This window comes from Planococcus citri, chromosome 5 (assembly GCF_950023065.1).
Source record: "Planococcus citri chromosome 5, ihPlaCitr1.1, whole genome shotgun sequence".
In the NCBI taxonomy this organism is placed as follows: Eukaryota; Metazoa; Arthropoda; class Insecta; order Hemiptera; family Pseudococcidae; genus Planococcus; species Planococcus citri.
Window position 1 is genome coordinate 5,025,834 of NC_088681.1, and position 24,882 is coordinate 5,050,715.

General features: G+C 35.5%; 2 protein-coding genes across 3 annotated transcripts in view; one reads left to right on the forward strand and one right to left on the reverse strand.

Moving 5' to 3' along the window:
* Positions 1 to 24,882, forward strand: part of Syt14 (Synaptotagmin 14) — a 106,927-nt gene that overhangs the window by 74,495 nt on the left and 7,550 nt on the right. Inside the window, exon 7 of the mRNA XM_065365923.1 lies at positions 304 to 461. Coding sequence (XP_065221995.1) covers positions 304 to 461 — 158 coding nt within the window. The remainder of the gene's footprint in view (positions 1 to 303; positions 462 to 24,882) is intronic.
* On the reverse strand, positions 85 to 24,098 carry LOC135846684 (fatty acid synthase-like). Of its 2 annotated transcripts, XM_065365912.1 has the most exons (37): positions 23,801 to 24,097; positions 23,572 to 23,709; positions 23,323 to 23,499; positions 23,040 to 23,234; positions 22,680 to 22,918; positions 17,351 to 17,581; positions 17,080 to 17,277; positions 16,852 to 16,983; positions 16,540 to 16,770; positions 16,249 to 16,438; positions 13,331 to 13,560; positions 12,962 to 13,266; positions 12,621 to 12,879; positions 12,441 to 12,549; positions 12,097 to 12,363; positions 11,824 to 12,003; positions 11,572 to 11,723; positions 11,335 to 11,502; positions 11,107 to 11,247; positions 10,863 to 11,015; positions 7,675 to 7,877; positions 7,359 to 7,589; positions 7,148 to 7,274; positions 5,827 to 6,000; positions 5,569 to 5,748; positions 4,290 to 4,488; positions 4,031 to 4,211; positions 3,817 to 3,962; positions 3,488 to 3,735; positions 3,063 to 3,387; positions 2,830 to 2,976; positions 2,566 to 2,757; positions 1,683 to 1,829; positions 1,469 to 1,587; positions 1,100 to 1,366; positions 784 to 1,023; positions 85 to 690 (listed from the first exon to the last, which is right to left on the reverse strand). In XM_065365912.1, exons 1-37 carry the CDS (start codon positions 23,943 to 23,945, stop codon positions 580 to 582), a joined length of 7,077 nt encoding a protein of 2,358 aa, XP_065221984.1. In that variant the 5' UTR covers positions 23,946 to 24,097; the 3' UTR covers positions 85 to 579. The 2 variants fall into 2 exon arrangements, with proteins under 2 accessions (XP_065221984.1, XP_065221985.1); XM_065365913.1 differs by lacking the exons at positions 85 to 690; positions 784 to 1,023; positions 1,100 to 1,366; ... (1 more) ...; positions 1,683 to 1,829; positions 2,566 to 2,757 and having other exon boundaries at positions 2,868 to 2,991; positions 23,801 to 24,098.

Below are 24,882 nucleotides of genomic sequence, written 5' to 3' on the forward strand. Positions count from 1 at the left end.
ACGAATATTCCTTTTTTTTTTTTTTTGATTTTTTGGGAGATGTAAATGATCGAGAAATAAGCTAAAGATTATTTAATTACGAAAACAACATGATAGAAAATATATTTTTCACCAATACAAGCAAATTAAATTACAAAAATAAAAAAAAATGTTTCATCAATTCAATTGAATTTCCGTTTTGGCACACGCCCCCCCCTCCTCCTCCAATAAATACTCAACGTTCTAGGTTTATTATTATTATTTTATTTTTTTTTAATTTTTAATTTTTTTAAATTAATGATTTTCACGATCGATTTGTTACAGAGGACGTGAACAATATGAGCGTTAGATTTAGACTGTATGGCTGTGAAAAAATTCGACGACAACGATTGATCGGAGAATGTATAATAAGCTTCGCCAACGTTAATTTACAACTTCAGTCCAATATTTGGGTACCATTGGAGCCGCGAGCGAATATGGCGGTAAGTGAATTTTATAAACAATTGAATTAGTTTATACTTGGATCAGTTGATCACGAGAGGGGCCATTTTATTCGTTGCTGGGTTTGAAAAATGAAGATTTTCTGAGACTTGAATTGAATTACTTTTCCAATGCTGCATCTTTTATGATAATTTCCGCTGTCTTTGGATCCATTAGAATGGACAAATGGTCAGCATTTATTCGATGGACTTGTACAGGATTCTCAAAATACTGTATAAACAGAAAATATGAGCAAATGTTGAGATATCAGTCGTATTGTAATATGCGCAATGTGTACCTGTCTGTGTGTGCTTTTTCACTTACCTCTGATAATCCGTAAGATTCATCGAGATTGTAAGTGCTCTCCGTGCATCTAATCAGAGTACAGGGTGTTTGAATCTTTTCTGACAAAAGTTGAAAACTAGGAATCAACTTAAACATATTACATATCCGGTCTAATAACCCATCTATCACATTCTCATTGGCTGACTGAGAAGGAAGCGTGGAAAAGCACAATTTCTTCTTAGCTTCCCAATTTCCGGCCTTCTCGAGCAATTTAACGAACTGGGAAAGAATTAATTCCATTTAATATTCATCTGTGAATAATGACACGAAGTATGCAAGTTATCTAATGATTTACTTTGGTCTTATCCATTTTTGGAAGTAGAATTTGAATCAGAAGCGAGCAAACATTATTTTCAAAGGTTTCTTCCTTTGAAAAAGAAAATTTTTCGAAATGCTCGGTTTCCATGATTTTTACTAACGAAGGGGAGCTTTCTATCAGGCAAATGCGTCCTTTTCTACCCGCTTTCTGTAGAATATGTGCGACTTGCATGGTGAATAAGCCACCTAAACTGTGTCCAACTATGTAAAAGTCTTCATCTGGGTCGAGTTCTTTTGAAATCATCTGCTCAAAAATTTTTTTCAAAGTCGTCAGTTTTTTCACGAATGAGTTTTAAAAATGGTAAAAAAATTTCATTATGAAAATGATGTTCTTGAAGGGTATTACTTTCGCATAGTCTTCGCATAGTTGTTGAAAAGATGAATTTTCTTTTTGATAATGATATTGGAAGCAGGATGCGTGGATTTTCATATTCTTCACTAAAGGTTCCATTCCCAAGGCTATTCCTGTATAGGAAATTGAAATGATTCAAGTGCAGTGAAGGAATCTGAGTGTACCATTGCTTGGGTGTTTTAGAACAAGGATCTATGTATCAACATACCTTCGATTCCAGGAAAGAGAAACATGTTCGGTGGTTTGCAGTTAGAAGTGTTCTCAGGTTCATGAGTTTCAAAAGGAATACGAATTATTTGTTTGCTGAGTAAATCTTCGTTCATTAAAAATTGTATTTGTGTCATAACTTTCGCGTCTGTGGATCAGAGATAACCGATTAAAACTGATTGGTACCCGCAAAACCTGCTATAAGTACCCATCATTTTTTTATTTTTTTGCCAATATAATGATTATTGACAAAAATTTTTTTTGGCAAAAACCTTTTTTTCAAAGAATTGTTTAGAAGTCTAGATTTTTTCTACGTACAAATTGCAAGTAAAAAATGAGTAGTATTATTTTTTTTCAATCAAAAAATTGCAAAAAAAGTCTCGGTTTTTTTTTGACAAAAATGGGCAAGTACAAAAAGACAAATATTTTCATCCCCCCCCCCACCAAAATGGGAAAAAATTACTCATAAAGTCATAAATTTTCTTCTTTTTTCCAATAATTTTTAAAAAATACTGCTGTCTGCTAAAATTGTCAAAATAATTGTTTAAAAGCTGTATTTTCATAAGTTCAAAAATAACTGCTTGCTATTTGGAAGAATTGTTATAAAAGTGTTGTCATTTTGTGCAAACAAGAAAATACCCACTTTTTGCCAAAAATTCTCATTTGATCGCCAAAAATTTCCAAAAAAGCCTTGCTTTTTTATCAAAAAATTGCAAAATATTTCAACCAAATATTTTTAATAATTATCTAATTATTGTTTTTTGTGGGTGATTTTTTTAAGCATCAAAATATATATTCGTAGTAAGTATTTTACCCTCGGTTTTTCATTTTTTTTTTTTTTTTGGATTTTGCTCCTAATTTTGTACAATTGTATCAAAATTAACCTGATTTCATTTCACATTTTTCATCTCGTAGTTTGTACAATTTGGTAAAAGTCATTTTCCTCAAATCTTCTGGACTGAAAAACATGTTGAATTCCAACTCGAGTATTTGTTTGAGTTCAATAGCCAAGAGTGAATCCATCCCCAGTTCTGGTAAAGTCCAAGTTGGGCTTACCAATTTAAGATCTTTGATACCTGTTCGTTGTTGAAAGACGATTATTAGGAATATTGTGAAATAGATTGCTTCTGATTATTAAAATTATTTACTCAAGATGTTGGCTACTACGTTGATGATGTCTGTTTCGGTACGACGTTTCTCAGCTACCAGTATGCTCGAAACGACAGGATTGGACTGTTTCATGAATAAATTCAATGTTTCCAAACACGATCTAACTGTTTGCTGCAATGTTCCTCCTGATTAAAAGCACACTATTTGAAGTCGATAACTGATAAGATTTTTAGAGAAACGTTAGTCGTGTATGTATCTTTTAGGATTTTACCAATAATAACTGATCTATCGTATTCGGCAAGATCAGCGACTATGCCAACTTCCCCTACAGCTCCCCACTGAACAGCCAAAGCATGTAAATTATCGGCTTTCCTAGCTTCGCATATCCTTTCCATGACAGAGTTGGCGAAACCGTAATTGGTTTGGTGGATATTTCCGCGACCACAAGCGAAACTGGAGAATACGACGAAGTGTGCCAATTTGGGACACATTTTTCTGCTGAGTTTATCGAGATGAATGGTTGCGATGGCTTTTGGTTCACAGACTGCTCTGAAAGAGTCTTCGGTTTGGTTGAGAATCGAATCGTCTTGAAGTATCTAATTCAGGACGCAAATAACAAAATAATAAATCTTTAACAAATTCTTATGGCTGGGTAGATTTTACTCAAATGGATTTGTAAGTTGGAGATTTAATTACCACAGCGAGATTATATATTCCTGCAACCGGAGCCAAAGAGTTGGCGCAATTCAGCAGATTCTTTACTCCTGTTTCGTTTGTAATATCTTCAGTGGAAATGATGACTTTTACTCCGTACGATCGCCATAATTTTATTCTATACGATTGGTAACCATGTTGAATTCCCGTTCGAGAACCTAGCACGAGATTTCGAACACCTCGCAGAATCAGCCAGTCTGCGAGCTCCATGCCCAATCCTCCTAATCCTCCTGTAATTGCAAAATACATAATTATGATAAATTTTAGTATTGATTGGTATACTCGTATTCTGAATAGTTCTTCCAGCTAACCTATGATTACACAGGTTTCGTTTTCTTGATACCATACACAAGGTTTTACTTTCAAATTCATCGATATAGGCTTTGCATTTAAATCTTTCTCTTCTTCCCGTATTTTAATCAGCACCTTTCCTACATGCTTTCCAGCTGCCATGTACCTAAAAAAATTGAAAAAGTTGTTGGTTTGCCATATTTTTAATGTCTTGAATGATTCTTTTAAAAGTACCTGAAAGCAGATTCCACTTGATTCATTTGGAAAATAGTCCTTTGGATTGGTTTAATGATTCCTTTGTCGAGCATTTTTTGGAATTTGCTTTGGATCTCGAGTAATATCTTACTCTTATCCTGTATGATTACATCTAGATGAATTCCATGATATGAGATATTATTCAAGAACTGTTTCAATTCTGCAAAAGATGGAAATGGATGAAGGTCTTCTTATCAGACAAAAGTGCATCCTTTTTTTGGGCGCTGTATACGAGTACCTAACGGATTGTTTTGTATCATGTCAAATTTTCCAATATCCAAGAAATGTCCTTCTTTAGCTACACAGCTCACAGAAGCTTTTAGTTTTTCCCCTGTCAGACTATTCAGAACCACATCAACCCCTCGTCCATTCGTTTGCTTCATTATCAAACTCTTGAATGAAGTGTCTCTGGAATTTCCTATTTGATTTGCAGGTATCTGAGGTCATAAAATTAGAATAAGTACATCGAATTTGATTGATATTCCTGAGTAAGTTTTTGAAATCCTACAGGAGAAAAAATTGGATCTGATTGAGTATAAATATATATTTATTCTGATCAGAACGCTGATCTGATTGAACATGGCCAGATCTAGTTTGATCAGATTCATTCTTCTGATCAGAACACCAATCTGATTGAACATGATCAGATCAGATCTGGTCTGGTCAGATCAGATTTATTCTTCTGATCAGATCAAATTTATTCTTCTGATCAGATCAGATTCGTTCTTCTGATCAGATCAGATTCATTCTTCTGATCAGATCAGATTCGTTCTTCTGATCAGATCAGATTCATTCTTCTGATCAGATCAGATTCATTCTTCTGAATTCTGATGAGATCAGATTCATTCTTCTGATGAGTTCAGATTCATTCTTTTGATGAGATCAGATTCATTTTTCTGATCAGATCTGATTTATTCTTCTGATCTGATCAGATTTATTCTTCTAATCAAAACGCTGATCTGATTAAACATAGTCTGACGTGGCCAGATCGGATTAATTTTTATGATTAGATCGGATTTATTTTTCTGGTTCGATCAGATTTTTTTTCTGATCACATCAGATTCACTCTTCTGATGTTATCAGATCAGCATTTTGATCAGAAAAATAAATCTGATCATACCAGATCAGGTCATGTTCGATCATATCAGCGTTCATAAGAATGCATGGTCAGATGTGGTCTAATCAGTTTTATTTTTCTGATTAAATCAGATTTATTCTTCTCTGATCATCTGATTAAACATAGTCAGATGTGGTCTGATCAGATTCATTTAGATGTGGTTGGATCCAATCCAATCAGTCATCCTCTGCAGGATCTTATCAGATCTGAACAAATCCAATATGATTGAAACTGTTACCGGATTAGATCTGGTCAGATCCGATTTGATCTCCCCAATTGGATTTGATCAATACGATCAAGATTTTTGATCTAACAAGGTCAAATTGAATCCATAGAATATCCTGAATTGATCACATCATCACATCTAATCACATCCAATCATTTTCCACTGTGATCTTACTTGAGGGTATGTTTTTCGAATGAATTGCACTTTTTCAGGAGTTCCTACTGTTGTGAAAATGTTACACTTGTAATGTAAACATATATTGATGGCAGCTTGGCCGATTCCCCCACTTCCAGCATGAATCAGAACTGTCGACTCTTTTTGCAAATTCATTTTGAAGAAAAAAGCAAATATCACCTGTGCGGGTTTAATAAAGTTGATCATAATAGCGATTTCAAGATGTAAAATAATTATATCAACTATCAATACACTTACCGTTTCATAAATAACAGGAATGGTGGCAGCTTCCTCCAAGGTCATATTATCTGGAACTTTCCAAGTCATTTCAGGTTCTATTTCAACTACGGTGGCTTTCGCTTCTTTATTTGATATTCCCATGATGCGTTTTCCACTTTGGTCTCTGCCAGAATATTCAACTCCTCTGTAGTTCTAAAAATGATGGAGTTTTTACAAAAAAAAAAAAAAAGTCGTAGCAGTCTGCCGCTACGTAAGAGCCAAATTTTTGTGCCAGAAACACTAAGGGCACTTGAACTACTCGCACCCTCGCTGCGCTCGTGTGCTTCGCCTGTATTTGGGAAGGGGGGATCCTCGTCACCCCTGCACCTCCTTGGGCTTCACCCAACTCTCTCTTTCCGCTGTTTCCCTCTTGTATTCGCGGGGGACTCCGTCCCCCCAGCACCCCCTCGGGCTTTGCCCAACTCTCTTCTTCCTCCTTCAAAAAATATGGTAACAAACCTGTGTTGACCCTGAAACAGGTCAAATGGGGTTGGAAGGTTGAAACCGGTAAAAGGCACTTCCAGTACATCCTCCCATTGTACTGTGAAAATTTGGACCCTCTAGGTCAATTTGGAGGGGTTGTAGGCTGTCCTAAACGTCGAAAAACCCGTAAAATAGCCCAAAAATCCACTTTTTGACCCTGGGGAGAGGTCAAATAGGGTTGGAAGGTTGAAACCTGCAAAAATCACTCAAAGGGCACCCCTTCATTATATGCAGGAAATTTGGACCCTCCAGGTCAATTTTAGGGGTGAGGGGGCCAAAAAATGGGGTGAAAAAGTGGTTTTTCCCACCTTAAATGGGGTGGGGATGACCTAGGAAGCTGAAATTTGGATATGTTGATCACAATGGAGGTACTGACCAATGGTGTGATTTTGGATCTTTTTTGTCCATTTGGGGCCATATTATGTCCCTCTAAAGAAATGACCTTTCTGTAATTTTCAACTTTGACCCTCCCCACTCCAAGGGTCAAATATACTTTTTGAGAAACCCCCATTTTCCAAATTTGACTGTATTTGATCAATTTGAACAGGTTCCAGGTCATAAAACGTTGGCTGAAACTTATAAACCTATATCTATATATATATCTATCTATACATATAAAATCTGACACACCGGGAATCGTCTAGTTTGAGCTCAAAACGTCGAGAACTATCAAAATTTTTGACCCCCCACGTTTTTATCCAAAGTCGGGCCTACCGCAATAGCCAGCATTTTTTACAAAAATTTGGCTAAAAAAAATGCATGAAATGTGTATAGGTAGATTGAAGAGATTGTGAATTTCGTGGACCTAGCTTCTTACATCTTGTAAACGGTTGTAGTGGGCTAAATCAACTGCAGAAAATTTTCGTACTGCCATCATAATATCTTTGAAATTCAAACTACTGAAGTACACGTGAGCTACTGGTTTAGCGTCCGAGTTCGCATACCTGGAATAATAATTGCTGTGATTAAATTCTGGAGGGGAGGGGGGAGTTATGTTCCGGCTAGATGAGGTTTATTGAATGAGAGACCTGTGCGAGGCTTCTGTCCATCTGAATGAAGATAGGTTTCCAACTTCTTCTAATACGCAGAATGCGTGCGCAACTTGCACTTCTGAATTTTGCTCGATTGGTAAGTGAAGATAGGTACCCCAGGTGCCATTTTTGTAAACATTGTGCGATAGGTTTGTATTGAATTGTGTCTTGTAGAATGGATCCTTGAGTGAGAATTCTGGTGCATTGTTGTCCATTATGAAAAAACATCTTTAAACGGGTCATAATTTAATTTTATGGACATTTTTTTTTTTCGTATGTAGGTAGATCACTTATGATGATTGTGTAGTTTTACCTGGATGAGTGTGCTTTTCTTTCTCTTTTTAGGCAATTGAAAAATCCTAAAATTCCATTCATTGGTTCTTTTTGGGAATATACTACCAGTTCTTCTCCTTGTGTGGATTTACTATTAATGATGGCGTTCTGCACTTCTGATAACCAAGAATAGGATTCGTTGGTTACTTTTATTATCGTGCTACTGGGTAGATTTTGAGTTTTCTGAAAAGTAAAATTGGATTAGTGATGGTGGTACTTATTTTTAAAAATTTTACGATCTGACCAGACCCGATCAAATCCGATCATTATCTTCTAGGATATTAATGGACATTTGAATTGTTATGTACATCGCGAGTGAAATAAGATGTCATATATTGAAGTGATCCTTATTATACAGCGTCTACACAAGAACTAAAGTAACTAATGACCAAACTATACATTCAGCCGGAGGCTGTCAAGTCGATGACTCATTTACAGATATAATATTCTTCCCCACATATTAGGAAAATGTATTAGGGGGTTGTTTGGTCCGAGTTGACCTTTGAAGTTGATTTGGAGCCGGATCTGGATCTTTTAAAAATGTTGCATGGTGCTGAGATGGTACATTTGATTATAATAATTGATCCGCATGTTTTTTCATTTGGAATCCGTCATCCGGAACAACATTGTGCAGTGCTCCAAGGCAAGAAGTGACTTTTCCAGGTTGCCACTTTTCATTCATACATCTATGAGAACTCTTTCCCCACTTGGAAAAATCACTTCACTGGTGGTGTAGTTCTAGGTTTGGATCAAGCAGGGGGCAAAGGGCATCGAGTTGAATTTGTAAGGGTTGATTTAAGTATGCCTCTGCTGGTGATCTATCATCTTGAAGGGGCATAGCCCTATGTGAAAACAAAATTTGCTGTATTAACCTTGGAATAGGAGAAGTTGAAGTTTTTAGACAATTTTTAAGAGCATGTTTGATAGTCTGGACAAATCTTTCTGCCTGGTCATTTGTAGAAGGGTGCCCTGGTGCAATAAATTTTTGAGTAATTCCAGAATTCAAACAAAATTGTTCAAATTCTGTACTCTTGAAAATGGCAGCATTATCTGAGACAAGATTAACTGGAAAACCATGGCTAAATCCACAGTAATTTTTGAAGTAGGATCTGAGCGAGTTAAACAAATTTCTGGCCATTTGGATTTTTCATCTACGAGAATATCAACAGTATTATTCGCAGATGATTAAGCAGTACTAGCCAAAACAGAAGATGACCTACAGAGATCAATGTGTAATTTAACAAAGACATCAGAAAAGTATGATATGAGAATATCATCAGAGAAAACAAAAACAATGGCCTTCAAAGGAAAGGAGCCAGTAAGAAGCGAGATTGTAATAAATGGAAAAATCATTGAACAGGTCAATAATTTCAAATACCTGGGAAACACAATATCATACCAGGGAGAAGTAGATGTTGGTGGAAAGATTGTGAAGTTCCTGAGAGTCACAGGACTGATAAATAGGACCCTGAGAAGCAGTAAGGTGCGAAAAGAAACAAGACAAGATTCAAGGTGTACAATACCCTAGCAATACCAATGATGACTTATGGAAGCAAGGTATGGGCACTGAAGAAATCTGATAAAAGAAGAATAACAGCAGCAGAGATGAAGTTCATGAGGAGAATGGCAGGGGTGACTCTCAGAGACAGAGTCCCATCTGAGAAAATAACAGCAGATCTCGAAGTGAAGCCAGTCATGAAGAAGATAAAACAGTAGGTATAGGAAAGATTGGAGAAATCATGTCAAAAGGATGGAGGAAACAAGATCACCAAAACAGGTCCTTCAATATACACCAACAGGGAAGAGAAGCAGAGGGAGACCAAGGAGGAAACTCACGGATACCTCAGGCTCATCCTCAACAGGTTCCACACCGCAGTAGACAGGCCAACAGGCCTACCGCTTATAAGGAAATGACGACGATGATCTACGATAATAAATATGTAATAGCCTTGAAATGGGCCTGCATAGTCCATATGTACATGATCAAAGTTATAATCAGGTTCTTCCCAAACATGATTTCAAATTTGGGAGGATTTTTCTGATTTGGGGCACAAGATGCACAACTTCGAACCATGTTTTGGATATCCAAGTCAATTATTGGCTAATAACAATAGCGGTGTGCAAGGCGTTTCATTCTCACTATACCTATGTGAGTGGAATGTAACTCTTCGAGAATATTTGAATTTAAGGTCGAGAATATTTGAATGTAAGGCAACTGGAATATGAACACTCTCGCCTCTGAAAATAATACCTTGGTTCAGAGAATAAAGCGGATTGTTTGAACCTTGTTTAAGTTGTTCTAGCAAGGCTTTCAACTCGACATCCGCTGCCATTTCCTGTGATAAGGTTTGATAAGTAACAGAGACTGAAGAAATTTGATTGACTGTGTCGAGTTTGATAAAGTCGTTTTCAATACTGAGAATTACATACATAAATGTCAGCAGTATTTGATTTTCCTGGAATTGGTACTCAAGATAAAAAGGTCAACATTTTGATGGTTCTTGGCACTTCTGTGTTTGATAGTGTATTCAAAACCTCGGAGAAACACAGTGTAACGTAATAAACGGCCAGCTGTCATTGGTGGCACATTAGATGGATGAAAAATTTGCTGAAGCGGGTGGTTATTGGTTATTAGTTGGAATTTATGACCATACAAATAAGAATGGAATTTGCGTACGGAGAATATTATGGCCAATGTTTTGCGATCCAGCTGACTGTACTGTGACTCAGCTTGTATTAGAGAATGTGATATGAAGGCTATTGGTCTCTCTTCTGCATTTATGACATTTGATAAAACACCACTGATGCCGAATGGAGTGGCGTCACATGCCAATGTGATAGGTAGGTCTGGGTTGTAGGATATAAGCACACGTTCACTCTCAATTTCATTTTTCAATTTAATGAAAGCTGATTCCCAATTAGAACTCCAATAGAATCTCCGATTTTTCAGGAGTAATTGTCTGAGAGGATAGGTCATAGAAGACACATTTGGAATGAATTTACTGTAGTAGGTAATGAGACCTAAGAATTTACGAACGTCATCTATATTTTTAGGTCTGAGTGCAACACGAGAACTACTTACATTCAGCCGGAGGCTGTCGAGTCAATGACTTATTTATGGATATAATATGAATCAATTGAATCATTAATTCTTCAAACTTTTCTCACCTTGTTAAGCAACAAAATTTTCTTCTGATCACTGATGACGCGACTGAAGCAGATATTCAACCCCAACTCTTCGAAACAAATATCATTGGCAAGCGATTCCACAGCGATAATGAATCCTTCAACTTTAAGAGCTCCCAAAATCTGCTCAAAATGCTGCAAATACATATTGACAATAAGCATGAATTATGTATGTATGTTGTGAAAATTCCAAAATTCTAGGAAAACTCTCGAACTATGATTTTACATCAGTCTTTTCTCGAAAATCTTCCAAAACGACCAGCAAAGCAGATTTATCCTGCGGCAGTTTCCTTTTCATGATTGTGATCTCATTTGGAACGACTGTTTCTGGCGAGATTTCTCTTTCAGTTACGATGTTAATATTTGCCTGAAAATATTGTGGTATATTTGATGTAATCATTTATTGGACTTCATGAAAAATTCAAAGATTTAGTGAAAAATACCGAGAACCTACCTCAACCAAAGGTAAATCTGCCAAGGTGTTCGCAATTGTACTCGATATTATGTTAATCTCAGGATCATAATCTCCATCTAGTAATTCGTAAGTTTTCACTTTAATCGTTGGCGCGTTTTGCAATGCAATATGCACACAAATCCGAACTGCCCGGTTTAAATCGATCACCTGTTAGATTAATTTCACATTCAGATGGAGTTCAGGAAGAAAAAAATTCTTTGCAAAGTATCTGCTCACTTCTTCATTGATGTAGGGAACAAAATGATGTTTCTCAAGCGCAGGATCTGCTGCATTTTGGCGTCTTGCTATCTGACTCATTTTCCAGCCTTGCATTTGAACACCTCCGCTGCTTATTACACCCAAAGTAGGATTTAAATTAACTGGAAATTCTGTGAGAAAAAAAAAGTGTTATTCATTGTTCTAAAAGTCAAAATGAGCCTGCATAATTTGATGCATTACAATCGAGGATAAAAGCTTGGATATTCTCACCGGGTGTGTCTGAGTCCAAGTTCTGTAATATTTGGTAATGTTTTCCAACATCTATGACAACTTTTTCTATAAAAGTGGGTATCAGAAGTTCTCTGCAATCCAATTGTAAGATGGAAATTTGAGCCATTGAGTCCATGAATGGTACAAAATTACCATTCCACGATACTTTGCCACGAGTTCCTTGAGAATTGGAAAAAGAATCCAAGTGTGAATATCTTATAATACATACAAGATAATACGTATCTATTTTTTCAATCTTGATAATTGGCGAACCTGTCGAATTGGCGCATATGACGTTTTTAAATACCCCTTTATAATTGTACCCTCTCAATCTCAACTCCTTGTAGAAATCCTTCTTATCCAGAGGTAAATCTTCTTCAGAATCATCGGTTTGATCATCATCGTACGATGCCATTTTAATAACCTCTTCGTCGATGTTTTCTGGAACTTTGACGATTCCAGACGCCACTGCTGCTTCATTTTCAGTAATCTCGAAATGATTGGTTGCGATTTGAACTATGACTCGAAATTTAAGAGGGCCTGAAATTAAATCGGCCAAATAATCGGTGATATCTCGTGTTTCCTGCTCATCGTATGCTCGATGACAGCTGATTTACCTTTTTTTGGCACGATGGTAGCTCTTTCGAAACGAACATTTTCGAAAACTATGGGTAAATTAGTGACTGTTTTCCTCTTCACCGTAGCAATGGCTTCCCAAACTAGGCTCTGATGTAATTATATGGGATGTTTTTAGAGGTTGAACGAAACAGTATTATGGAAAGTTGTGCACAACTTACGAGGTATCCCAATCCTGGGTATAAATTTATACCATCTATAATATGATCTGTGACGAATGAAAAGTTATCCGAAGTAGGATTCACAGTTAGAATTCGATCTGCTGTTACGGATGTTTCGGAGTCGAGTTTACCCATCGGCCATTCTTCGTCGTGTAGCCATTTTATCAACGGGGAGATCATTGGAGTCGATCTGCTGACTGGAAATTCAACCGATGGGTATAAATTACTGCATTTTGGCACACAGCCAGCTTCATACATCCTGTAGAAAATAGGGGAGGAAATGCGTTACCTGTTATAAGGTGTAATTTGATTGGTGCATTATTTTAGATGCTCAGACTTACTTCCCCAAAGAGTTCAGAAGGAACACAACGCTATTGTCGTGACCCATCGTGGTCAACGGAATGTTTTCCACTGTGAAGGGCAACGCTTGTTTTAGAATTCTACTCAGAAGATCTCGAGCACCGATTTCAATTACAATCGCATCACTGGGGATATATTTACAGCTTTCTTCGAAGTACACAGTGTTCAATAAATTATTTGTGAGGTACTTTGCTGAAGAATACTTGGCTTCAGTCGAATCCCATTCGTGTTCTAGTCTCGAAGTACTGATCCATTTTTTTGAACGAAGTTTTGGTTCTGGAATAATCTGCAGAAGTTGTCTAATTAAAATGAGTTTTGTTGTGTACTTGATTGGAGAAAATTATTCTCACTTTGTTTAAGAAAGATTCGAGTGGTGTTCCAGCTGATGCGATGTAACGACTATGATATGCGATGTGAGCAGTGTTTACTTCTCGAACAAATATATCTTTATTTTTCAACAAGTCTATGAACGGTTTGACCACAGTTGTAGGGCCTGATATAGTGCAGTTTGTGGCACTGTTGTGACACGAAATGTCAATTTCTGGTGGTAAGATGTCCTTTATGTCTTTGTAATTTTTTCCTGCGGAGGTTTAATGAAATCATTTAGTGGCAGAGTATTAAACGCTGGTTTTGGATGCATACGTATCTCGGTCTCTATATGGGACCAAATCAGTTTAAATTTAGGATTATGATTTTAGGACTTCTTTTCATAAATTTGGGGCCCTTGAAATCAAAATTAGTTCATCGATATAATGTATTTTTCCAGTGAAGCACTCTTTGAGAGCTTTTGATTTTGAATAGAAAACTTTCCAGCTTCAATACAACGAAAATTGGCCTCAATTTTTTCATATTTGCCTTCGTGGGTAAGAATTTTTGATTTTTATGACGTGCCTACTCCCTCCCTCCCCCCCCGTCTTCTATGGTTTTTGGGGAATATTATCTTAGTCCTATAAGTATGGGGCCAAATCGGATCAAATTTTGGGTCTGATTGTGGTGTTGAAATGCCAATAGAAAAAAACCATTTTTTTTCAAAATTTTTTTTCATGATAAATTTTTAAAACCTCTTTACCCAAATGAGCTTTTAAGAATCAAAATTGCGGCTTAAATTTTGTGTTTTGATTTGAAATGAATTTTCTTATGGTGATTAAAAAATAATTTTTTAGTGGTGATATTGGAAAATTTCAATTTTCTCCCCTATCTATCTAGCCCCAAATCAGAATTTTTGGAGATGATTTCAAGTGGTTTTTTTGTACTTACTAGGTAATTAATTGTGCATGAATATCTTCGTGATCATGTTGAATGAATTTTTGTGCCAATTTTGAAGCATTATTTTTAAATAATTTTTTTTTTCAAGTGGATTTAGAAATTTTTTTGTAAATTCTCTTTAAAGTCATTCTGAATGAATCTTTCTGTGGAAATTTCAAAATACATAATTTTACTATGGGGATTGGGAAATACATTTTTTGAGGATGGTTTAAAATTTCTTTTTCTATTTAGTGTAGGATTTTGGAGACACGATTCAAAAATTTCAACTGTATGGTTTCTGGGGAATATCTTGACCCTATATGAAATCAAATCGTTCCAAATTTTGAACCTGATTACAATCTCATAGGAAAAAAGTATTTTTTTCAATTTTTTTTCATTTTAGATAGGACTTTTTTGCTCAAATTTGGGCTCTTTAAAATCAAAATTGGTGCTTTAATTTTTCAATTTTGATTTGAAATGGATTTTTTTATGGTGATTAAAAGTAAATTTTTTAGTGATGAGTTGAAATTTCAATTTTTTTCTCAAAAGTTAGAATTTTTGGTAATCATTTCAAATGTTTTTTTTTTTTTTTTTTTTGATTAATTCTGGATGAATGCCTTTGTGATCATGTTGAATGAATTTTTTGTGGCGATCTCATCAATAAATTTGTTTGCAGTAATAATAAAATCTTTTCAAGGGCATTTAGAAATTTTTTTTGTAAATTTTCCTGATGTTATTTTGAATGAATTTTTCTGTGGCAATTGGAATAAATTTTTTATCGTAATTTAGAAATAATTTTTCATGGGTGGTTTACATTTTTTTTCATTTATTGCAGGATTTTGGAGGGGGATCCAAAAGTTCCAAAAAATGGTTTTTAGTGAATATCTTAGCCCTACGACACCAGATCGATTCAAATTTTGGATCTGATTGTAATGTTGAAATGCAAATAGGAAAAAAAAAAACTATTTTTTCAAAATTTTCTCATGTTGATCTTAGAATAATTAATCTGTACCCGAACTTGGACTCTTGGAATTCAAAACTGGCGCAATAATTTTTCATTTTGATTTGAAATTAATTTTTTCATAATACAAGGTAGTTTTGAATAATTTTTTTCACAGTTATTCTGAGTGAATTTTTTTAATGGTGATTTAGAATAAATTTTTCCCCATATCAAAATTTTTGGTGATGGTTTCAAATGTGTTTTTTTGCACTAATTCTGGATGAAAAGGTATCTTTGTGATCTCATTAATACCTACATTTTTTTGGAGTAAATTTGAATTATTTTTCATTGTTCTTGACGTCATTCTGAATAAATCTTTTTGTGGAAATTTTGAAAGATCTCTTGTGAAAATGTTAAAATATAAATTTTTTCAAGATTTTTTTTGAAAATTTTTTAAAAGTTATTCTGAATGAATCTTTTTGCGCCAATTTCAAATGAATTTTCCTGTGTCAGTTTTGATTGAATTTTTATGGTGAGTTAGAATGAATTTTTTGAGAACAATTTAAAAAAAAAATTCTGTTTGGTGTACCTAGAATTTTTCTGTAGTGATTCTAAATTGATTCGTGTTGATTTTAAATTAATTTTTTCAGAATTTGATTCTAATAAGTGTTTTTGTTGTTTTTTGTACTTACTTAGTTATTTTGAATTAAATTAATTTTTCCTGAGATAATTTGAAACTTTATTATGGTGTTTTGAAAATTTGAATTTTTCCACATTGACTCAGAATGGGCTGATTCAAAAAAATTTTTTTTCAATGTGGATTCAGAATTAATTTTTTTGAAAGTTGTGTGTGTGTAATAAATATTAATAATTTTTTGTGGCTATTTAATGTTTAATTTTTTATTCAGTTCATTTTTTCATATTCGATGTCAAATGAGTGTTTAAATGGTGATTTCGAATGAGATTTTTTAGCGTGGACTTTTGGTAAATTTTTTCATGTTGATTCAGAAAATCAAATTGCTGATCAAGTTTTTCAAATTTTAGTTCCACTTCCAAGTACCCATTATAGATTCGAGTTCTTACCAACAGCTGCCATTGTGCCAGAAATTAATTTCTCCTTGATGGAAACTAATCCACGATAATAAGCAGCCAAAATAACTTGTTCAGCAGTAAGACATTCGTCGGCATATGCGCATCCTAATTCCCCTACCGAATGTCCAATCATTCCATCTGGTTTTATATTGAGAGATTTGAGAATATCAACTAAAGCAATCTGTCGAAGAACAGTGGAAAATATAAGATAATATTATCTAACCCAAAGGAGAGAATAAAAGATGTGATCTGATCCGATCTGATATAAATGTGAAATCTTACTTGAATGGCGGTGATACCAACGAAGCAATGTAAAATGTTGTCTAGCACCTGTGGATCTTCATCTGTGATAATTTTCATCAAGTCTATTTCCTTTTTTTGTAGTATTTCGTAACTTTTACGAATGGATTCGGCAAATATTGGTATTTTCATCAGTGATTTGCCCATAGAAGGCCATTGTGATCCCATTCCACTAAATACAAACCATATGGGTCTTTTTTCGCCGGAAAAGAACTGGAGAAAATGTTCATTTTTACTATTGTAGATTGTATTGGTGCTTGAGCTACGAGTATAAGGTGAGGATCACGAACTGACCTTTTTAGATCTCGTGAATTCTTTTCCTTTGTTCAAAGTGATGAAACCGCGATAAAGATGGCCACTGATATGATTACTGAAAACCTCGTGAATTAGTCTGATGTATTCGGAATCATTTTGGTGTTTCTCTATCTGTAAAATGAATACTCTCATTATGAAGATGAGTCGTCCAATAAATGGATACCTATTACCTATGTAGTTTTTAACGAATAATGGTCATGTATTTACGTCGTTCAAAATACAATCCACTGCTTCTTCAGTACGTCCCGAAACAGTAACTAATCGTGGTAATTTGTCGTGAGAAAGCATACGTGGTGTTTTTTGTTTTCCATTAGGTGTCAGCAATATGTGACCGATGGATCCTCCCGCCCCAAATGAGTTTATCGCGTAGTATTCTCCTTCCAAAGGTGTCGGTTTTGCGACAACCTGCGATGAAAAAATCACTTGAGAATATTTTTGCGAATATTTGTTATTGTTTGAGCAAAGGACCCCCACTTACTTCGAGATGTCCGTTGTGTAGTCCTTTGATATTTGGATTCGGTGAATTGTAATTTATATTCGGAGCGATTAGTCCTGTTTCGAAGGATGCGATAAGTTTAACCAACGAACATAAGGCGGCAGCTGCTTCACCATGGCCCATATTTGATTTCACTGATCCAATTTTTAGAGGTGTTTCGCGTTCAGTGCAGAAGAATTCTTCGATTGAGGTACTTTCCACTACGTCTCCCACCTGTGTAATTTTGAATCCATATTATCATAATTTCTTTGTCGACTGTCGAGAAAACTTGAAAGCTTTTAAAAATTTCAACTAGGAACGTCTATGATTTTTGGTAAATACTGTATTCTCAAGTTTCAGCAGTCTCTAGAAAGACTCCAAAGTTAAGTACTTCGACAAGATCTTCCAACTTCCAATTCCTGGAAACAACAACCCTCCCCGCCTACCCCAAGAGAGATTGGGGAACCAGAATAGCGATTTTCCCTTCTTGCCCGGCGTACGACAATAGGAATAATTAATTGCACCCCCTCCTCCTCCCATCGATCATCTAGGATTACTTTTTTTCTTAAAGAGGATATTCCAAGAAACATTTCAAAGCAAAATTGCCAAATTTTGATTGAGAGGTCAGCCGACATTGCAGATTTTGTTTTTCAACGTAGAACTCGAACGTAACTTTTTTGAACTGGACAAAGCTAGGTCGAAAGAGCATGCAAATATTCATTACCAGGCAAAATTTCCGGTATTGAAGCACATTTTTCGATTTTTGGCGAATTTTTCAAAATCAAATTTAAGACAAAAATGAGAAAAAAATAAAAATGTTACCAAATTGACCTAGAAAGCTGAAATCTGGGCTATATCCTATTTTTGACCTGCCAAATCGGTTGAAAATGGTTTAGAACTGTTTTGGGCACTTCTAGAGCCTCCAGCAGATTTTTGAATAAACATCAAATGAAGTTGGAAATCCAAAATTTACGTTAGACTCCAACTTGAACACGCTTGTAAGTCGACTGCTGGTGAGCTTAAGTCATTTTGAAGCTTCTAGCGACTTTTTTAAAATTCTTGGAGCCTCCAGTAGATTTTTTAAACTTGAGATTTCCACAAAATTTCATCAAAATGTAGTTGGAAAGCCGAAAATTCTGCAAACTAATTTCAATACGCTATGAAGTCGACTTCAGGTAAATTTCGAGTAGTTTTGGATTTTGAGAAATTACTGGCGCCTCCAGGAAATTTTTTAAACTTGAAATTTGTACAAAATTGTATCAAATGCTCCATTTGATGAAATCTGTGGAAATTTCAAATTTCAAAAATCTTCTAGAGGCTCCGGGCATTTTCAAAAAGTCGCTGGAGGCTCCAAAATGACTCGAATCCACCTACAGTCGACTCAGTAGCTTGTGGAAATTGGAGTGCAAAGTAAATTTTGGATTTCCAGTGCTGTTTGGTAAAATTTTATGGAAGTTTCAAACATTGAAAAATCCGCTGGAGGGTCCAGTAATTATCAAAAAGCCGCTGGAGACTCCAAAACGACTTGAAGTCTGCTTGCAGTCTGCTTAAAGGTGTATTGTAATTAGTTTAGAGAATGAATTTTGGCTTTCCAACTGGATTTGATGAGTTTCAAAAATCTGCTGGAGGCTTTTGGAATTTTCAAAAAGTCACTGGAGACTTCAAATTGACTTGAACCCACCTGCAGTCGACTTGATAAAGTGCTGAAATTGAAGTGCAGTTGAAATTTCGAATTTCCAGCTCTGTACAGTAAAGTTTCATGGAAATTTCGAATATATTATTAGAAATCTGCTGGAGGCTCCAGTAGTTTCCAAAATTTGCAGGAGGTTTCGTAACAATTTGAAATCCTCCTACAGTCACTTTCATAGCGTCAACTGCAGGAGGATTCAACTCTGGGGACAAGGGGTGCCAAGGTAGATGAAGTGGTTGAACTTAAAACAGATGGAAATTATATCCTTTACGCCATCACCAAAGAACATTACAATGATAAGCAACACTCAAAGATTTTGTAACAACGGTTAAAGCCCTTGCTGCCAGTGCGACCAACTGAAGATTAAAAAGTTAGTGGTGCCAAGACTGGGGTACAGTCTGGACAAACTAGAGTGACCAACAGTGAAGCATTCCATCATTGAATGTTTCAAGGACCACCCAGTCACTGTCAGAGTATGCACCCCAAATGAGGACTAGCTTCAATCCTGGTCATGTCACCAACTGTACATAGCCATCAACCCAACCTTGACCTGGAGAAACTCTGTAAATAACCAACCAAGATGTAATATTTTAAACTATAAAATACTGTAAAAGCTCCTTATAACGCTGATTTCCTCTCGTCCCTAGGCAACCCCATTTAAACCAATGTAAAATTACTTAATCAGAATATAATGCAAGGAATAATTCTTATCTTCACTGAGTACGAAATCAAACATTTCCTTCTCTCCCTTAAGTAATCTATGAAAAAATAGAGCAGATAGGACCCCAGTCGATCCCCCACACCCCCTTGACCTATATGCTTGCCACTGCCCCTCCGTACTTTTGCTGCGTTGATATGCAGTGCCTATCAGGTATTTATTTTGCACGTCCTATTCCACCTGCGAGAGGTATGGATGAAGTTGTAATGCTCGTAAGATTGCAAATCTCTCTGCAGGCTTTCTCACTATAGGTAGAGTTAAGTCATTTACGTCTCCAAATATCATTCATTCTAGTGCTCTGTGAAAACATAATTGCACACGATGTATGTTTATGACGATTTGTAAATAGTGTAAATATATTAAGTATAAGTAAAACAGCGTTTTTAAAAATTATTTTCAATTTTGGCTAAAAAAAGTGAGATTTTTTTGAAAACCTTATCAAACTCTAATAGAAGCTTGATTACAATAAATTCTTTTTTTAAAAAACTGGTATTAAGTGACTGAGGAACGTGTTTTTTTAAATGAAAAAAGTGTAATGATTAAAAGAATGGAAATTGAATTGTTTCAATCAACTGCAGGTAACTGATTGAATTTTTTAATGTGGCCAAAAGTTTTATTTTTTATCAATTCTCTGCATTTAAGAATGATTTTTGTCTACATATGTATTAGAGCTGAAAATGGTACTCACTAACAGCGGGTTACTACTGTACCCATACCTTAAATTCCTACTGCTCGCAAGTAGCTGGTAGCAAGTTGAAAAAATTTCACACCAGTTCACATTGTAGCTGGGAGCATGTTGTATGCATAGTGGGTGTACCAGCATTCAGGAACTTGATACCAGGTGTGGAAATACGCCATTTTTGGTTATAAATTTTGTAGTTTTGACGGTGATGTGATTTTTTCATTTCAGTCGTTTAATGAAATGGAATCAAAAAAATGGTGAGAAAATGTTTATTTTGTGTATTAAAATGAATATTGTCGTCTTAATACGCAAAGTGGCCAACTCCAGTTTTATAAATTGTTCAGGAAATGTGAAAAACAGCGTTATCAACTATTGAAGGGTGTTATGTAGTTAAAGTTATTTATTAAACTAAAAAAAAAAATCTGCTAAAAAATTTTTCACTGAACACATTTTAAGCCACTTTGAGTGGAGTTAGATATTTTTCCCAACTTCAAACGTGGATACTACACCAATGAATTCACCTGAGGTAATTTTCAATGTCAGAAGTTATTTACAAAGTGTTCACCTTTCAGATGGTGTTCATAACTCATTTTCATGTAACATAAAAATGAAACAGTTTTGCGTAGCTAAATACACAGTGTGTTATCCTTTGGCGGAGTTAGATAATTTTCCCGACTTCAACCACAGATAATAGACAAATGGGCCTGCAGTGCCTGCACAAGCGTTTTTTTAAGATTTCAACTTATGAATTAAGTGAAGAGAAATCAGATGACACTCATAACTCAATTTGGTCAAAACTTAGAGTTAGCCACTTTGGGTATTAAGACGACGATATGAAGTAAAAAAAATAACGTAAATTGGTGGTATTATTAATAAATTTAGTACTTAAAAATTTTTTTCTATACCTAACCAAAGATGGCTAAAAAAAATTTCTATAACTATAAAGATGGCGTATTTCCATACCTGGTATTTAGTTCCTTACCAGCATGACATCATCATTGTCATCAATCACTGTCAAATGTCAATCACACTCACACATACAAACGACAGGTATCAAAGTGTAACTCCTCCCACTTACTCATTAACAAGTTTTGGGGTGCGTGCACAGACTAAGTGCGAAAATGATCGGGTTGTGCTCGCAATCAACTCGATACCAGCTATTAGCGGGTTAGGCCAGTATTTTAACCAGATACTGATTAGCGGGTAGCGTAACCATTTGCAGCTCTGGTATGTATATTTAAAATGAAGTACACATTTCCACTTCTTTTATTACGCTCTTTTTGCTTTAAAACGAGAATTCGTGGTATTATGCTCATCAGTGTTAAAACAAGACTTTTGCTTATAACGCGTTTTGGCTTATAACACTCTTTTTTTTCGGTCCCTTGAAGAGCATTATAACGAGCTTTTACTTAATTATAAAAATATCTTTCAAAACCCATGCATAGTTACCATATTTAAATATTTTCATTTTTCCTGAAACCCATACCCTCAAATTAATTTATTGCAGGTTTCTATTTTTGGTCGAAGAGGTTGGTGTCAATATATAATCACACAAACCTACATTTGTATGTATGTTGTGCATTTATACGTGTTGCTATAAAACTTGGTATGCCAGTAATATAGTATATATTATGTATATGCTAAATAGAACAATCTAACTAATTAGATCATTTCAACTAATCATACCTATTTTCCTAAATATTTTCAGCTCAAATTAATTAGTCGTAATTAGTAGGTATATTCGTCTAATGTGAGAAGCCTGTAACAAACGCACCAGCCACCTCACAAAAGTCCCTCCATATCCGAAACTCTTGTAACATGCAAAGGGAAAAATCAACCCTGGTTGACCCCCCCAGGCACAAAATTGTCCTCCCTAAAATCCCTTTTCCCAAGACGGGTTGGGGAACTCAGTCTTCCGGACAGGCACGTGTAAATAACATCGTCCACTTTGGTGACTGAGCCCTTGGCAACCGCCCATAGGGGGTCTGGGTAGTGCTGGACAACCTTGTGAATCAAAATAGCCGCCATTTTATTATTAAAACCAACTTTTTTTTGGCAAAATTTCTGTAAAATGTTCATCAGGATGTTCCCTTCAAGAAAGAAGTTATCCAAGATGATTAGTGCTAGGGAGGGGGGATGAAATGATTCCTACTGTCATGATTATTGTTCCTTTATTTTATAAACCTTGAAAAGCTACTATGCTCATTCGACCTAGCTCATATGACCAAGTAAGGACACTTACCTGAGTTCCAGTAGCGTGTGCTTCGAGGTATGAAATGCACTGAGGATCGGTACCAACTTCTTCGTAGAACTGTCTGTATAATTCTTTTTGCTGTTTTATCGAAGGACACCAGGGCCCTTCTTCCTTGAACCCTTCGCTTTTTGTTTTAGTGTGTATCACGTTGGCGTATACCCTCCTGGCGTCTTTTCTTTTTTGTAAAAATACTGCCACCGATGCTTCAGATTTTACGTAACCATTAGCTAAAAAAGTTGAAACATATTTTAGAAGAGCAATCGAGACAAATATTCTCAGCTTTTGGTGGAGTTCTGTTCTGTAAGATCACTGATCAAAAACATATATTCATGATTTATTTACTCGTACCATTCGCGTCGAAAGGTCCATAGGTTCCACTATGCGAGTTGAGCACAGTGGGGTGAAAATTTTCCGAATCTGATAGACAGAAATTTGGCGAAATCACGATGGCTGCTTCGCAACGACCATTCTTGATGGCATGAAAGGCATAATCGAACGCGTGCATCGAAGACGAACAAGCGGTGTTTATTCCTATGCTGGGTCCTGTTTAATATAAATTCCAATTGAGAATTTGCAGAGTTTGATGTGTTCAAGTGCATAATTTGATGTAGTTGAGTAACGAACTTCTTACCATTTACATCCAAATAGAATGAAATCCTATTGGCCAACATGAACTGACATCTGCCCAGAGTCTGGGCATAATCGTCAAAATTATTCAGATTTTTTGCAGGATCTCCATCGTCACAAGTGTCCCAAACGCCGCAAATGACCGCGATATTTTTCCCTTTGATTTGCTCCGGATTGTAGCCTTGAATATGCAAACATCATCGTTTAGCCAAACTCTGATAATTTAATGAATCTTAGATTGTGATCTACGTACCAGCATCTAGAACCGCTTCGAAAGCTTTTTCTATAAGCAGTCTGGCAGCAATGATCATGCCTTCGGCTTGTTGACGAGTTACGTGGAAAAAGGAATGATCGAAACGGTCTATCGTTTTTAGTAATCCAGTTCGAATTTCTTTTAAAAAATGATTCGTGTTGGGAAAAAAATTAATTAGGTAATTTCTGTAGTAATTTTTTACACATTCAAGCACCTATTATGTACTTACTTTTGCCATATCGATTGTAGTCTGATACCATATCTTTTCCAGAATACAAATTTTCCACGAATTCTCCGACATTTTCACTATTTGGAAATACTCCCGAAATTCCACTGACTACGATAGCTTCAGATTGATCACTTTTCACCGACATTTTTTCTCTCAATAAAATCACCGTGTTTATAAACTAATTTATGGTCAAGACGTCGCCGGACAACTTCGTTGTAAATGTTTTAAAAATTAGTATGGTCAACCCGTCACTAGACAACTTTATTATAAAGATATCGTGTGAATAACTGTCGAGCTATATAAATTGAACAGACAGTTTATCCTTGCTGAGCGTAATTATGCAGCTGATTAGCATATTTGTGATTCTCCGAATTTAAAATGAGCTGACCAGTATGTAGGCGTACTTACCTATTAGGCTGATTTTTCATCAGTTGAATGTTGAGAAGTGTGTATTTGAATAACATGTTTGTGTTTTAAAGAAAATTTTAAGATGATTTATTGATTTATGAAATGATTATCATTCAAATTTATTCCCCGGCGAGAAACAATGTACCTAAACAATGCACATTTATTTTATAATCACCTATTTTTAAGTAAGCTAAGAATCATGAATGTAGAGTTATGTCAAGGAAAACGTCTAAATTTGAATACCTAAATAACTGCAACTTAATGTTAAAAAATTCTTAAAATTTCGAGTGAATGACTAAGGCAGGGTTTTTTTGGCGAATTTTTTACCATAAATTTGGCAAAATGATGGAAAATCTGAAAAGTTTTCTCAAAATTCTCACTTTGTAAGAAATTCCCAATTAATCTCCGTTATTTTTAATATGAAAAAATAGGTACCCATTTGTGGCGAAACAGCAATGGTTGACGTCAATCTTTTACCACCATAATGATGGAACTTTTAAAGAAATTCCCAATTAATCTTCATCATTTTTAATATGAAAAAATACCCACTTGTGCCGAAACAGCAATGGTTGACGTCAATCTTTTCCCACCATAATGATGGAAAAATCATACATTTATTAGTTCATGATGTAGCAGGAATTTATCTTTATCAATTGACATAAAATTTGATGCTC

Excerpts from the sequence above, each read along its gene's own strand:
- LOC135846684 (XM_065365912.1), bottom strand. The coding sequence starts at position 23,945 with ATGTCGGTGAAAAGTGATCAATCTGAAGCTATCGTAGTCAGTGGAATT. Across the intron at positions 16,439-16,539 it reads TTGGTATCACCGCCATTCAA|ATTGCTTTAGTTGATATTCT; the intron begins GTAAGATTTCAC and ends GTTCTTCGACAG. Across the intron at positions 691-783 it reads AATCTTACGGATTATCAGAG|TATTTTGAGAATCCTGTACA; the intron begins GTAAGTGAAAAA and ends CTGTTTATACAG.